The sequence below is a fragment of the Vidua chalybeata genome, chromosome 12 (assembly GCF_026979565.1).
Source record: "Vidua chalybeata isolate OUT-0048 chromosome 12, bVidCha1 merged haplotype, whole genome shotgun sequence".
NCBI lineage: Eukaryota > Metazoa > Chordata > Aves > Passeriformes > Viduidae > Vidua > Vidua chalybeata.
The window spans coordinates 7,618,426-7,635,257 of NC_071541.1; the positions used below are offsets into that span (position 1 = coordinate 7,618,426).

General features: G+C 41.7%; 1 protein-coding gene across 1 annotated transcript in view; it reads right to left on the minus strand.

Annotated features, from left to right (window-relative positions):
- Positions 1 to 8,551: 8,551 nt before the first annotated feature.
- Positions 8,552 to 16,832, minus strand: part of PTPRG (protein tyrosine phosphatase receptor type G) — a 394,477-nt gene continuing 386,196 nt past the window's right edge. Inside the window, exons 28-29 of the mRNA XM_053953681.1 lie at positions 14,469 to 14,604; positions 8,552 to 13,753 (exon numbers count right to left, since the gene is read on the minus strand). Coding sequence (XP_053809656.1) covers positions 13,607 to 13,753; positions 14,469 to 14,604 — 283 coding nt within the window. The 3' untranslated portion in view covers positions 8,552 to 13,606. The remainder of the gene's footprint in view (positions 13,754 to 14,468; positions 14,605 to 16,832) is intronic.

Below are 16,832 nucleotides of genomic sequence, written 5' to 3' on the forward strand. Positions count from 1 at the left end.
CCAGGCTTTGGCAGCCTGTAGACCAGGCACATCCTGAACCAGAGATTCCATCCACATCTTTGTGTTTACTTCTCAGTTTAAACTCCTTCATGTCAATGTCTGACGATAAGGTAAAGAGTACCATACATAAATAAAGACCCAACCTGTCTCTTTATTATGCATCTACACACTGCTGCTTTGGTTGCATGTGGGTCCACAGCTAAGGTCCCAGGATACTACTACAGCAGAATAATTACTATTCATCATTAATATCTTTGTCAGAGGACTGAAATAGAAGACTAAAATTGCTCAGAAAAATATGCAGTAGTGTTGAAAGCCAAGAAATTTAGTGATAAGGTGACACAAAATTCTTGGCTCTGCTGAAGTCAAAATGAACTTTGCCCATGGCTTTGGTAAAGCCCAGATTTGTGCCTTGAGAGTCTGCCCAGATAGCTGCTCTTCCTGGATGTCCTGAGAGCCCAAAGGGGCTCCAAGGAAAGGTGTGCTGCCATGTATTTAGAACAGTGAATTTTAACAAGCATGTGTGCACTGTGGATGACTGTACTACTCTTTTTGTAAAGAACCTACTCTTTCCAGCTTAGCTATTCATTTTCACAAAGCCAGGTCCTGCAGCTGAGCACTTGTGGCTGTCAGTGTTCTCATGCCACTTTGTGAGGGAGGACTGGCAGAAAATTCAAGTGCAGAGGATTTTGTAAAAAAAGGGGTTGACTTGCTCTTTAGATAGCACTGGAAAGTGACTGTTGTGAAAAATTGAAGACTCGAGCATATACCACTTTTCCCTCTTCTGTACACACAAATCAGGAAAAGAACCACTTCCTGTCCTTTGGGAATTTCTTCATCCATGTTACAGCAAGTGCTTCTGCTTGTAGGTTTAGTACTTTGTGTTGTGATCACCTTAGTGAAATAAATCTATGGAGAGCATGGCCCCGAAGGGAAGCACAGCTTAGTGCACTGGTGAGGCTGTGTCCTCAGACACTTAGACAGGTCTCCTGTGAAAGGAAGATAGAAGGCAACCACCCAGGGATGGGCACTGCCATGGCCTCATTGCTGCACTCAGACCCACAAGCCTTTGTAGAGCTCTGGTCATCCTGAGGATTGTTAGTGAACAATCCTAATTGGTCCTGTTCCCAAACCTGTCTGTACCAGCACAATGGCAAGAGCTCAGCTTCTGCTACAGGCATCTGTTGCCATGTGGGAAAATGCAGCCCATAGATTATTGATAACCATGCCCTAGGAAGAAGTGGAGCTCTCCAGCATATCAAGAGTGTACAATAAAATTCAATGAGGAACGCAAAATAAAGGCAGGATTAGCTGCACAGAGAAACTTTTTAGTGCCTGAGTCCTGCATGTTTTTGCTGTAATCTGTTGCAGTTGATACTACAGCCTTATAATGAGGTTAGTTTATAAATTATTAATAGATAATATGAACATCTAGCAGATAAGGATAACATGGGTTACAAGCTCATTAGCAGATAATGCTCTATAGCAGTAATAATCAACCTGCTGAACTCTGCTGTCGCCTATAACATTTAAGACCTATTTGTGAAAATATCTATTAATTCCTATTAAATATAAAAGGAAGTTTAATACAAAACATGGCCATAATGGGTATACGTACAATATGAGATCCCTTTTTCAATAGTTTTTTGTCTTTAAGCACTTGTTATTCCTGCCAAGATCCTTCTGTAAGTAGGAAATGTGTACACTGGAACTCACCTGTGAGGAGAGGGAGATGTATTTCTTCTCTTAATGGGAAGCTCAGGTTCTGAGCTGGGCAATGATGGTTTCAGGGAGAAATGGTTTGGAGCATGGAACAGCTGTGAAAGCCAGCTGAATGACATGAAGTGATGTCCTCTGAAGTCACCCCTGGCAGCAGCTATTCCACGTCAATCCAGTGGCATCCCCCAACTGTAGGTACAGAGCTGGACATCTCAGGGGGACAATGTCCTCCTGTCACACCTGGTCACTAAGCACCTTGTACCCACCTTGGATCTCATGTTCGTGTGGGTGTCTGAAAAAGACTTTAAAGTTTGTGTTCTTAACACAAATATCATAATTGCCAGAAGGCTAAAATTCCACTCTCCTGAATCTCATTACTTTCTAAAATGCCTCAAGTCTGAGACTCAAAATAGTGCTTTTGGGCTATAGTGTGAGCTGTAATAGTTGTAATGACATGTTGTAAAACCAATCCTGCTTTACACAAGGTGAAAAGAATTTTTTTAAATCCAGTAAATAGTTAAGAGTGAAAATAAAAGATCTGGGGATCCTTTATTTGGAGGTCTGATGCCATTCAGGTCAGGAAGACTGTGATGTCCCAGTGCTGCAGAGGGGATGTGGATTTAGTGACACAATTTTCCAAATCCAGTGTGGAAGGCCTGCCTATACTTCTGTGAGAAGCTGAATTACAAACATACTTCCTGCTCTGTACCTTGGCTAGGAGAGACCTTTAGTTGTGTGGATGCATCCTACCTGGAATAACTGTAGGTCTTTCTCCATATTGCTTTGCAAAAGTACCTTGTATCCTTCTCAGGAGCCTGAAGTCAACAAAGCAATGGAGAGGAAGGATTTTAGTGAATAAACTGGCTTAGCTTCTGATGTTTTAGTTGATAAAATTAAACAGAGAAATCCCCAAACCCACAAAACCCAGAACTGCCCATTCCCCAAACAATAGCCTTTTCAGTCATTAAGCGGGAATAACATGCACCAATAGGATTATGATACCTGCAAATGCACCATACTAAAATGAAATTAGTTTAAAAGGCAGGCACAATATCATAATCAGGTAGCTTTCTTTCAGGGTGGAAAATAGCTTTAATAACTTCATTGTTGGAACTACTATAAAAATATAAAAGCTCTCCTCCCCACCCAGTACAGCAGTGATTGTGTTAAAAGGAAGACCTCTGGGTCTTGAAGGCTCTTTTGGTGTTCCCAGCCTATGAAAAATGAGGGCTATGGCCCACAGCTGGAAATCAGCAATGCAAAGTGTTGAAATTTCATTTTGAGGTGGGTGTATTTCAGAGTACAGAACCAAATGGGAAAATTCATTATATGGAAAGTTAATGCATCATGCTGCCTAGGAAGGATACTGAGAGGTGGCAGAGGAAAATCAATAAAAATTGAAGTGCAGGCAAAATGTGGAGTAGGAGCTCCAAAAGGCAAAGAATTCAAAGTTAGTATTACCTTTTTGGGACATGCTTTTTGGACTTGACATAATGACATAATAGGACTTTACTCTCTATTTTGGGTAGGAACCACTGTATAGTCTGAGGAAAAAAAGAGGGTGAGACATGATTCAAGCAGAAAATTTGGGCAGGGGTAGCTGTGTGCTCAGAAAACACCAGCCCTGCTCAGGGCTGTTCATTGCTGAGGCTGTCATTAAATAACTGGCAATAACAAATACCTGCTCAAAGCACCCAAAGTGGTGGGTTCTAAGCCATTTGTGACAGAATGGACTTTCCTGATCTGGCTCAAAGTCTGTGGGGATGCAGTTGCCCCAAAACAATTCTGTGAACAAACTGGAAACTACCAGGAAGGCATTGGACTGAGTCAGCATTTTGTGCTGATGTTGTGGCCATTTGCAAAATTTGCTTTATCATTTTGTGCATTGTTTTTTTACCCAGCTACATGCAGTGACAGGGGCATAAAACCAGAAAGAAATAAAGGCATAAAAATTGGGGGTATACTAGTATTCCTTATTTAAGAACTGAGCAATTTTATGTAATTTCTATTAAATTACCATGTCCTTTTTGCTTGTAATTTTGGAGCTTGTTCTATTTCCTTTTGTCTTATCTTTTATGTGACAAAATTCCAGCTTAATATCTTTTTTTGGCAGTTACATACCTTATCTTTGTGGAGGATACCAGCACAAAAACTGTGAAACTGTTGAAGCTGATGAATCAAAGACCAGTCGTTGATCTTCACTGGGGACTGGAAGGTGCTGAGCCCTGGCTGATCAGGCACCCATGGAGAAACTGGAGGAGAATTTTGACATACAGAGAAAACTGTGTTGTGACAGGGCTCTGCTTATCTGAGCGAATCAGCTTGAGTCAGTTATTCTTCCTAATAAACGGTGCTAGGAGGTCAATAGTGCTTTTCAAGTCCATATAGGATCTATAGCCTGAGAGTAAACAAGCCACCTGCACCCTTTTTATTTCAGAAAACAGAGGAGGAAGAAAAAGATGCAAAGATTTACTTATGACCAATTTCCCAGGCTGCAAAAAATTTACAGGTTACTGGGAGACTTTCAAGCAAAGGCATAACATATGTCTAAGAGGCTCAAAGTAAGAGGCCATCTAGAAAATTGGATTTAAGTTATAAGGAAGCTTATTTAACACACTAAAATTCAGAAGGCAGAGCCTTTCATAACCTAAGGTACTGAACCTTTAAGAGTTTTTATGATTCCACCCCAGTCCAATAAAGGTGTTTTTCAGCTTCAAGTCTAGCATCAAGCAGTGCTAAGGACTTTGCTAGTTTTAAAGTGTGATGACCTTTCTATACCTAGATAAATAAAGTGTCACCTTTTATTCTGTGTCACCATTTTTACACAGGTACATATATTACAGCTACAAGCCAACAGCCCCTTTTGGTCACAGTCACACTGTATTCAAATTCATGATGAAATGATATTTAATTGAAATGAAATTAAATGATATTTTAAATTAAAATGTTCATCTGATGATTAGACTCCGAGTTTGTCCAAGAGCTCTGACACTGAGCCAATGCCATTGAAGGGAATGATTTGAACCTGTTAGGAGAATGAAGCAGTGTGGTGCTGATGGTCCCATCAGGCTGCATGTAATGAAGGCCTCGATTTATTGTTTCTCTATGTTTTTCTTTTCTTCTTGATTATGTGCTGATGAAACACAATAAGCACCTTGTTACAGAAAAATGCTCATTTATGTAGTACATACAGGACACCTCCATTCCATCCCTCTTGTGCACCCCATAGCAACCCCACAGAAAAAAACAACCTGGCTTTCCTTAAGAGATCACAAATTCCCTCCCATGCACTGGCTGAGAGAAGCATAAAGATCTTATTTTGGCCTGCAATCAAGCTCATCAGCTCTCCCTTTGCTTTTCCTTCTCGGCAAGGAACTGGAAAGGATCACACCCTTCCCTCTCACAGAAGGGACCTGCAGCATCTCAGAACTCCAGACTGACCGACAGAACCTCACGTTAGGAGACTCTGGGTGTCTCTGTGATGCATGGCTGAGAAGGCACTCTTTCTCTATCATGATGTGAAAATATTTTTAAAGAGTCTGTACTAGATTTATTATTTGGGCTTTATTTGCAGGTTCCCACTGTTGCCTCAGTGTCTCATTCCCTGCCTGAGCAGTCAGAGTCTGCTGCTCTCATCTTGCAGACAGTTTTAGAACAAAAACCCCAGTGAAACAGATGATGGGGGGCTGTGCCATGTTCCCTATATTGAGCCTTGGGCTTCCAGCCAATAATGCCTTCTCCCAAGACAAAAGACATATACCTTCTGCCTTTCTTCTGATGTTGACCCAAAAACTCTCTCTTTCAGCAGCTCCTTAGACAAAGGAACAAAGAATTTATGATTAGATGTAGTGCAAGGATAGCCTGTGATTTGAAACAGGGTTTGAATTGGGCAGTGACAGAAATGATGAGCTGTGCAGAAAGCATGGCTCAGACACACAGAGACAGGGAAATGTGAAATATTTGAAACAGCTCCCATAAGAGACATGGAACTGAAATGCAGAATCTTTTCAAAATTCAAAACCATAGCATAAAACACAAATGAAGCAGGCGTTGACTCCTAAACAAGGATTTCAAGACATAAGGAAGATAACAACTTTAGAAAAGCAAAGCAAGCCCAGTGACTGTCAGATTGATTGAACACAGTGTCAGGAAAGATTGCTTTGTGAGCGTTGCTTCTTAAAGCATTACAAAGTCAGAAAGACATCAAAAACATTGATTGGCAGCAAAGGGGAACAGAAATCACCAGTGATCAATAAGGTGGCTGCCAGCAGGTGGGCATGACATGTCAGTGCAGGAAGCACTTTGTGGGGCTTCAAGTGGCTAAGTAATAGGACTGGGACCAAGCCATTGATCAAAATTATTTTTATGTTGTAAAAGATATTGAAAATAAACCTTCTGGCATTTGAATCCATTTAATAAAAATGCTGCTATTATTTGTGCCTGCTTAAGATGACTGCTAGCAGCCTCTGGAGGCCTTAAAGGCTAAACTTGTTAGCTATTTATTACAGAAGATGTTGGGATCTCCTGATACCACCAATTAATTCAGGCATATTGTTAGTAGTGGGAAGTGCTGGTAAATCATATCTCTATTGCCAAAGTATTAATGAACTATGTACTACCTCTTTCCACTTGATACAGATCCCAGCCAAGCCTCTTCCCTGAGCATTCCCAAGCATGGAATCCAAGTACTTTCTCCAAGGCTTTGTCTTTTCTCTTGCCCTCCACTCCTGCCTCAATTGCTCACCAGGATGTCTCAGGAGAAGCAAGGGCCTCCTGGAGCAAATGCTGCACGACCTTGGCAGTGCAGGGACCTCTGCCACATTTATTGTCTGTGCAATGATGACCTGGCTGGCAGCAGCTGAGGGCTCACCTCAGAGGTGCTGCTGTCTAGTGAAAATGCTCTTTTTTGTCATTTAAGGAGCTGCCTTGGGGTGTTCTTATTTCTGTAGCTGTTACAGAGCTGGTTTTCTTGTTCCATGGCTGCCCCAGTTCATGCTCCCACTGCCTGACCCCTACCTTCCTTGTGGCTTGTCAAACTCTGGTTTTTGTTGTATCTATCAAAGACATAGAAACAGTTGCAGCTATAGCCTTCCTTCAGGAGTGGTGTTTTAAGTGCCAGGAGACAAGCCCCACAGCCTCTCTGCTCCTGCCTCTTCCAGGCCCTCTCCCTCCATCATTTCACTAGATAATGCCCCAGTTCTGTCTTTGCTCAGATTTCCTGCTCACTGACCATCCTCATTGCTCTCCTTTTGTCTGTCTTCAGTGGGGGTACATTTTGTTGTTTATGTGGTTCTCCCTTCCCAAAAGGAGATGGTTTTAACCCTGCTGTGAGCAGACTGGGAGGTGTCCTTACTTGGTCCCAGTGTAGACCTGCCAGACCTGCATGTGTCTGCCTTGCAGCCGATGGGGTTGGCTCATGTTCAGCTTGCCATCCTCTCCATCCTTCAGGCACTTCCCAGACAAGCAGTATTTACACCACTCTTTTCCCACATCGTTGCTGTGAAGTGTTGTGTACCCACCTACCTGTGTGTGCAGGGGCTGCCATCTTCTCCATAGAGGTGAAGCAGCCAAGCTGGGCAGAGGAACCTCCCCCTGGGTGCCTGCTTCTGGCCTGGAAAAGTTATAGAGGGCACTGGAGGTGCTGGAGCATCCCCTAGAGCAGGTGTGGCAGGCTGGGAAGCAGCAGGACCTACTGGTGGGATGCACCTACTGGGTGCAACGTGAGGCAGCACCCCAGAGCAGGGGCTGGAGGGAGCACCCTACGAGGTGGGGGGCTTGGCAAGGGTCATCAGGCTGTTGTGTGGTGTCCCACTGATCACAGCCCCATCCAGTGCTCCAGGATCCCTCTTCCACCCAGTCAACCAGAACACAGACCTTACAGGTGAGAATGCAACAACAAAAAGGCAGCAGATGTAGTGTATTGATTTTAATCAGCAATTTCACATCACCAAGCAGTTTGAGTTATTGATGTTTTTGTCCCTGTGCAGGTGCTGCTCTGGAGGCTGAGTGCTGCTGTTTCTGAAGGTGCTGCCAGCCTGGGCAGCTGCTGTGCCAGCAGCAGATTGCAACAAAAATCTGTCCACAAACCTGAGTGGCTTCCCCCCAGGAACAACAAAATAGTTAACACAGCTCTGAGCACAGAACCAGAATGGAGGTGACGTTGGAGCTGCCAAGGTTTTGTTGCAAAACACTGAGAGCATCGATGGCATCACATATGTCCACCTCAGTGACAGCCCCTGGCTAGAGCAGCAAGGAGCAGTGACTACCAACACCCTCCATGGGGGATTTTTGCTGCATTGTCTCTAGGATTTGGAATATCTGTGTCCCCCCCAGTCTATCTGAGATGGGAATGAGCACTTTGCTTTTCCTGCCACAGTGCTGGGGTTAGTGAGCAATGCCATTCATCACAGTAAATCACAGGGTGATGGTGGCTTGGTGGAAGCCCCTGCTCCTCCAGGCTGGTAAGCCAGAAATAGATCTAAGGAAAGGGCACGTCAAAGGAGCTGGCAAGAAAGCTCAGGATCTGAGGTCCTGTTCAGAATGGAGACAGTCCCCCGTCCACAAGGGGTTTTGATGGGTCACAGTTGTCTGGGGAGGAGCATTGGTGGAAAGGGATGGGGTTATTTACTGGCAGCTCTCTAACAGCTGGAGACAACTAAGAAGGGAACTCCACTGTCACTGGCAGTTCCCAGCTGAGTACTGCTTGGAAGTTTGAGATCTAATTACAGTAGGCCTTGGATCTCATCATTCCTGCACGCCTGGGACAATGAAATACTGACTCCTGCATCTGTTCTTGTGTGTACCCGATGCAAATAAGTAAGAAGTCCATAAATACATCAAAAACCATACTTTATTTTATGTATAGCAATACAATTTACATATTAAATAACACTATAATAGAATGATTTGATATAGTTTAACATAACAAAAAGAAGATTCTTCAAGTTACAAAAAGCCCCCAAACAAAAACCAAAACTGAACAAAAAGTCTCCCTCAAAATACTCCCTCCCACCCTTTCCCCAAACCAAACACCACATTTTTATTTTTCTTCTGAATGGATCAATGAGACAAACGTATCTAGTGACTGGCTAAGTCTAAATCCTGTTGCACACACTGACAATGGAATAAAAAAGAAAAAAAAATCCAACTTTCACAATCACTGCCCCAAAGAAATGACATGTGTGGAAATCTTTTTTGGAGTGTGATGATGGCGTCTCACTACCTTGAAACACAGAAGGTTTGTATTCACATAACCACCACAGAACTAGGAAGGAGGTGAAACTAGAAAAAAATTAGCTTTATATGAAAATATAAAATTCTATGATTATATACCATAGATACAAAGTTCCCAGAAGATGCTTATCTAAGCAACAAAATATTTACAGTTTTAATGACTTTGCTATTTTAAAAATGGAGGAAAAGAAAATAGGAGTACACATGAATGCTTCGGTCTTTAGAAACAATGGCTGCTTGCTAGTCTCAAGTGTTCTAACAAAACAAAAAAGTCACTACCCCAAATGTTGGAGAGTTGTGACATTGTATAAAATTGACTATCTCCTCTTTTGGAGACGTTTATTCTTAAAACTCAAGACATTTTTCTTGAAATTAATTATCCTCTGTAGAAAATGCTTCCCTTTTCAAATAGTTAACAAAAACACTAAAAACAGTTTAACAGCTAAGACAAAGTAGAGGCCAAATCTCTTTATTACAGTTCCTCTCTTTCCTTATTTTTGCATTCCTTCTCCTTTGATAAGTGAAGCCAATGCAGTTCACATTATTAGAATGGCAACAAGGAGAAGAAGAGCAAAGGGTAATAGTGAATTACATCTTAAAAAAAAAGAGAAAAAGAAAAAGAAGAAAAGCAATGCAGTAGATTAACAAATAGGCATTTTCCCTTCATATAAAAGTTCACTGGCACCATCTGAACATAAACTTCAGAACAAAAGATCTGATGTCAAAAGACATGAATTTGAGAAAGACTGCTAAATCTTCAAGACAACTACAGTTTTTTTTTTTAAATTAAGTTGGTTTTGTTTTGCTGAGAATTAGTAGCATGTATCTTTGGTAGAATCCATATCTATACTTTTTAGCTTTTAAATAAAATACATCAGCTTTAAAAAAGATTAATGAGAAGGCAGTTGTGCTGTATCATAAAGATTCTTCTCCTAATGTTCCAATGTATCACTCTGTGTTCAAACAATTCAAGCAGTCAGAAGCTGGAAATACAAGTGAAATTTTGCAGATCCTGTAAATGACTCCACTAACCTAGAGTAGACCCACAGCACAGGAACAGTCACAAGGAAAAGTTTAAGGGGTTTGGATTTCTCTTTTTCCCTGTTTCTAAATTAGCATTTAGAAACAGACACTGAAATAAGGACAAATGCTGTTAAAAATGAATGTTCTTTAGACACTGATCCTGCAGAAGACTTGGTGGTCTGAGCAGTCCCACTGGCTCCCCCAGACCTTCCTACAAAAGCCAAGCTCACACACAGGAATGTTTGGAGGACGGGTTATTCTGAGCCTGCCACCTATTTCAGATGTTCAGATGACACAGAAGCTTTCCAAGCATTCCCACTTGGAAAGCTTGGCTGCTCTTATGGTCTCAAGACACAGTTCACATCTTTCACACGGTCTGTGGGCACAGGACACGTGCAAGACGTGGAGAAATGGTATTTTCTAAATGTAGACACATGTGTGCTTCAGTCCTTCTGTTCCTTATTTCTCAGGGCTGGTGCTGAGGACCACACTCTGCAGTGATATAGGAATGTTCTCAGGTTCTCTTAATTTGCAGACCTGCACATTGCTTGGGAACCTTTGATGCTTGAAAGACATCCTGACTGAATGGCAGGAGCTGGGTACAGCCGAGGGGTTGGGGTCCCAAAAGCAAGAGGTGGTGATTTGCAGAGCAGGACTTGGGCTGGACACTCGTGGGAGCATCAGGAGAGTTTATCAGTGCCCATCTCTGAGCAGACATTGCTCCTTCTGCCACTCACTCAGTCCCAAGGAAAGGGTGCAAACCTGTGTAAGAGAGCAGAACTGCAGCTGCTTACAGGAGGATAGATTTGGCTCTTCTGTGTGCTTAATCCTGACCTTCACAAGCAACTTCTAGCTTCACCCCTTCAAGCCTCGTGCATCACTACCATCTATTGGCTACCTGGCTGTCAGCACAGCACGTAACATACAGCTGGAGTTCCCTTACGAAATAATCCATGGAGAACTCATAGAACATCAGTGGACATTATTTCCCCATGGATTAAACCCCAAACAAGTATTTCAGGTGTTGGAAAATGCCAATGCAAATGCATGGATTTCCAAAGCATCTACCAAAGTTCAACCCCCGCAGCCTTCATTTATTGATGTTTAAAACTTGTGAGAAGGTAAGGGATTAAACCAAGGGTATTCAGGCAGTGTGTCACAAACCACAGTTATCTTCCATCATGCCACTGAAATGAAAAGTAATCACCTGAAAGTACTGAACAAATCCAGCCTCTTGATGCCTGCAGTAATCTTTGTGTCACTTAGTTGGCAAGGTTTGAATTTCTAACTTCTCCCTACATCTCCCCAGGAACTTAAAACACTTCTAGATTGAACTGATCCAACTCATGAGTCCCTTTGTGCTACCAGCTGGCATTGGCTGGGTCCAGGTTCAGGACTGGGGGCACAGGGGGGCTCAGCAGCCTCTGAGGCAGATGCAGCCTGGCCAGAAAACCACTCAGCAAAACCTTCCAGCCCTTGCTGGGAACAGCACTCGAGAACTTACTTAAACCGTTCTGTTACTGGGGTGTAGTGACTGGAGGGCCAGTCCTAACTACTACTGACTCCCACCTCCATGCAGTGCAAAGGGGATGCAAACTACAGTATTTTGAAACATTCTGCACATATTTTATTTGGACTAGCTGTTGCTGGACATGGGATTTCCTTACTGAAACCATGGGCTTCAGTTTTTTGTTTGGTATTAGCAATTATTGGGATTGCTTGGATGGAGGGATTCAACAAACTGAGAAGTAAATGTGACTGTGTAAAAGCTTGCTGATGAATCCTTGAATACATTGAATCTTTCTCTTATTAGGATAAAAGACCAAATGTTAGCACATACCAGTTTGCACAGCTCCTCTGCTCTCAGTGAGGCTGTATCAGTTTGCACCAGTTTGCACCTTAAGAAGTTCTGAACAAGTATATCTACTCTCAATATCCTTTTAAGCAGTTTGCTTTCAGCTTCCTTGTAAATGGAAATACACAGAACCTTGCCAAATATCTGTATTTCAGCAAGACTGGACTGGCAGAAATGAATAGGTTTACATTTAAAAGAAAAAAAAAAAAAAAGAAAGAAGTTGTAGTATTTTGACAAGTCCTGAAAAATTACAATGCCTGTTTTCTGTAGTTTAGAAGAAATTAGTACCACATATAAGGGATAGTGCCTTTAACTGTACAGCAAGGGTCAGGATGGCTGAAATCACATATTTCCTTTTCCAGGCAGACTCATTAACCCCTCCCTACTCAGCCAAGCTATGAAGGGCACAACTAATTTTATTTTTCAGGAGAATTAAGCATGTGCTTACTTTTTTTGTTAAACAGGGATTGACTTCGTTGAATTGCAACCAAATATAAAGGAAGAGGGAGCCAGTGAGGATGTAAACTTAAATGCTCCAAACAATAATTACTGACATAATCTGGGGGAAACTATTCTATTGGCATGGGAGGGAAAACACAACAAACTAGGTTTTTGCTAAAGAATTAGTCTGGCAAAAAAAAAAGAGGGAGAATGTAACTTTATAGGTAGTTTTTTTATTAGTTTGCTTCACCAGTAAATATGGATCAGTACTTTATGTTTTAGCACTAAAGTATGAAAATTACACACCTGTAAAAATGGCATCTAACAGTTATGAAATTAAGAAACGCCTGTCATCATGTAACATACCATTAGGTGTGAGGTCATATTCAAGAAATAGTAAGGAAATTAGATGTGTTTAAAATATTGAATAGCTTAGTAATGTAAAATATTGCTACCTTTAATATATCTGAAAACTGCTCTGATATTGGGTTGTTGTAGATTTCTCATTGTATTGGCTCCGATGAATATAAAACCAAAACACTTTCCCATCACAGGGCTGGTTAAAAACCAAAATCAACATTTTCCTGAACACATGGGGAAACTTTGAAATTGTAAATTCAAAACTTATCACCGCATCTCACGTATGAATTGCAGCTAATTTATAATTATATTGTATGTAATTTATATATTCCATGTGAAGCAAGTCTCAGGCCTGTAAGTGTACAACACAGCAATTTGAAACAATACAGAAATAATTGTTTCAGCTCCACAAGGCTGTTAGACCTTCAATGTAGCTAATAATCACTTGCCACATTTTGTCAAGAAAGGATGAACACTGCTCATCCACTCCACTGGAATGCAGAACACCATTACCAAAACTTTAACATGATCACTAAATAATAAATATGGTACTAAGGGGTACAGTATCTGTTGTAGAAAGAATCCATCTGGCCTAGCATTCAAGATTTAAGATTCGAGGGTCACTGTAGTTAGCAAAACTTCACTGCATTCAAACAAAACAGAAAAAGCATATGTTTGTTGTCATGGAATGTCACATCAGGGCTTGTCTTGTATTAGGATATTATAGGCAGTAACACTGATCATATAGTGCAAACTAGATAAAATTGCGTTTCACTGTGTGAAATAAACAGAGGTGCAAATGCTCAGTAGGATACCATTAAGACATAAAATGGCAAAAAATAAATATCAAAACTTTTATCAGTGTAAAAAAGTAATTGGGTTATTGTATAACCTAGAGTCTGGCAAAAAAGGCCTCAAAAAAGTTCACTCAGTCTTCAGAAGTTCTACAAATTAAGTGCCTTTTCAGGTTTCCAATTAGACAAGAGACTCCATGCTTTCTGCAGGATCAGATTCGTCACTGGCCATCACAGCACCATTTTTGTCCAGTGTCATGGGACCATTTCCATTTTCCTTAGTGCTGACCAAGCTTAGCATTGCCTTATAAAGAAACTGGTACTGTTCCTGGAAAAGAAAGAACAACTTATTTCAGTCCTTTCAATGTACATAGATGAGCAGCACTGTAATTTGGCATTTCCAGGGAAGGTCATGGGCATTCATTCACCAGAAACAAACACATAGCAAAGAAATGGACTTAGAGCAATTACCTCTGTTCATGCAGTTTGTCAACCCAAACTCCAGTTTTGGGTAGATTATATTATTTCTGATATACTGTTAAACACTTCAGGAGGGCAGGACAAAACCTGAGGCCGCAGCTCAGCCCCAGACCACTCCCTGGGTGCCAGAGCCTTGTACCACACACTGAGGTAAGGGGGCTGCTCTTGCTGGATATTCAGGGAAGGGCCTCAGCCCTGCAGCTTCACCTGCCCTGAGCATCCCTTCATACCACAACGTGCCAGATCTAAAGAGCACAGCTTAGCTCACAGGGCTGGCAGGCAGATGGTGACAAGCTGAAAGGTGCTTCTCTGCTAGGACTTGCCTGTATGATGCTCCCCTCCAAAGTATGAGAAATAAGTTCAAGTGCAAATCAGAGACTTACAGTGTGGCTTTGAGGTTAACAAAAAATGACAACTACACAAAAGACGTTCAAATGCAAATTCTGCTTGGTAGCAGATGCTGTAGGGCTTGATAACATACACAATGCATGTTTTAGTTCATGCTTTTGGTCTCAGATGAAAACCTTATAAACTGTCTATTTATAGTCCATTTAAAGACTTACAATGTCTGTAAATACTCCGGGCCGCATAAGATTTATCATCTTTGCCACCTGGAAAACATCGACAGCATTTTCATTCTCCAGCTGCTGAGACAGAGTGGTAAGGGCACACAGAGTTCCTGCTGACACAGCTCCATACCTGGAAAACCACACCAAAATGAAGAGTTACTCAGAAACACACCAGGGCACTGACACAGAGTCATGGAAGTGTCATTAAAGCCTTATTTAATTACTGTAGTTCCTCTTTGTATTTACTAATAGCTTGTTTTATAGTGGCTAATTTTTTGTCATTTTAATTTATAGAAGAAATGATGGTAAGCCAGTAATCTCAGGTTATCTGCACTATTCAACACAAAGAACTGTATCAGCAGCAGAATATGAGCCATTCCAAAATACCCAGCCTGGAGACTGTAACACTGAAATCAGTTCCCCCACACCACATGGGCTGAGAGCATCTGCATTACAGTGCAGTGTATTTTAAATTCATTAGTGGGAGCTCAAGCAAAACATGAGTGATTAGAAAGAAATGAGACTTTGCCTCTTCCTCCACATCTGACAATTGCAGAAAAGTAACACAGCTCTGTGGTGCTCACAAGTAATTGGGGCACATCTCAAAGTCTTGCCTAGGTCTGATTCATCGGTAAAGGCAACATCCCTGAGCCAGGCACCCAGGAGACATTACAGATTTTGAAGAGTTGAGCTGTGTTGTCATGTAATAAAATCCCAAGAAGCAGTTATTCATCAGAAGCACGACTCAGTCCTTGAGATATCCTTGAAACACTGGTCAGGTGGAAACCTCACTGCTGCAAGCTTGGGGTGTGCTTAGGCTGTAGGTGCAGGTGTGAGGCACATCATGAAGGATCCTACACAATGGATTCTGAGGAGCCTCCACTCTCCTCTGCTCTCCTGGTACTCAGGAGACTGAAATTCTGTCCTGGCTGTGCTATGGGTCTGCTCTGTGACTTTGAGAAAGTCTGTGTTTAAATGTTCCCATTGCTAAATGGGGTCATCAGTGCTGACCTGCTCTCTAAGCCACTTGCAGAGCTTTATATGAAAACTGAAATAATCAGCAAATTCTGCAATGCCATCTTGTCTTGCAGGCTGGCCACTAGGATTTGTACAGCATTCCCATGGAAATAAAGACATTTGCTGACTTAATTTTACATGATTTTTGCAAACTCAAACTCAGTTTACCTAGAAATGGGAAACAGAACTCAGATCACAATGGATGTGCTCTATTGGATGTAAGGTCTAGAGGAGAAGCAGCACCATACAGATGGCTGTGACTCGTCTACAGGGACAGTGGACAAAGTACCCAGTGCATGTACTTGACAGGACACAACTAAAACCCTTTGAGGGTGTAATGGCATCATTTTTGCATGGGCTGATAATTTCCAGATCTCAACAATCTGAAGACTTTTCTTGCAGAAAATTATGCAGCAAATCTGTATGTAGTTGCCTACACTTGGGCAGTTACATTTAAAAATCTTGACAACTGTCTCAAGTTGGAATTTCTGAACTTTTAAAAGTGTTATCAAGTTCATCCCACCATGTACTTCCTAAATACCACATAAATTTAGTTATCTGCAAATTCATATATTTGGAATTAATATGCAGTTGTAATTATTAGTAGATTATGTGATATAGTTGTTGCATGTAGCAAAGGGAAATTTTCATTTTCAGCTACATTTCCTTAGACTCCAATTAAAAGCAGAATCCACATTATGTATTAGGCGTAAAGATAAAATCATTGAATATGACAAATAAACCAAAAAAGCAATATACAGAAAGAATGATTCAGCATTGCTTGGAATGCAATTTTGATTTTCTCTTTTCATCTAGCAATGAAATGCCCAAATCAATAATGTTTCTAATTTTGTAAAACATAATCTTAAATACTGCAAGAGCAGCAAAACTTCACTTCAGACTACCCAAAGCGTGAATATTAAAACCAGCCTGGAATTAATCAGTGCTGGTGAAAGGCAACAGAGCTTAAAGTCTGCATAAGCAAGGCGGGAGGAGGTGGTAGGAGAAAAACTATTTGCTGCAGCCCAAGGCACCATTTGCAGGAGTCAGTTGGGAAAAACCTGTTGCGGCAGCGACACGTGAATGTGCAGGGAGAGCTCCGGCAGCACTGGTGGATACGAATGCCCTCCTGGGACATCAGCACAGTGCCTGCTCTGGCCACTGACACACCAGAAAGTGGTAGTGAAGCTTTTGCAAAAATTCCCAAGACCTTCCCACTGATTCTGTTTCGTGGCAGTGGCAAAATCTAACAGGCTGCAGCGCAGGGGGGCTGCAGGTGGAGCAGGTGTTTGTGCTGGCTTGGTGCTCGCTCTTAGGACAACATGAGCACTGTCAGAAGTT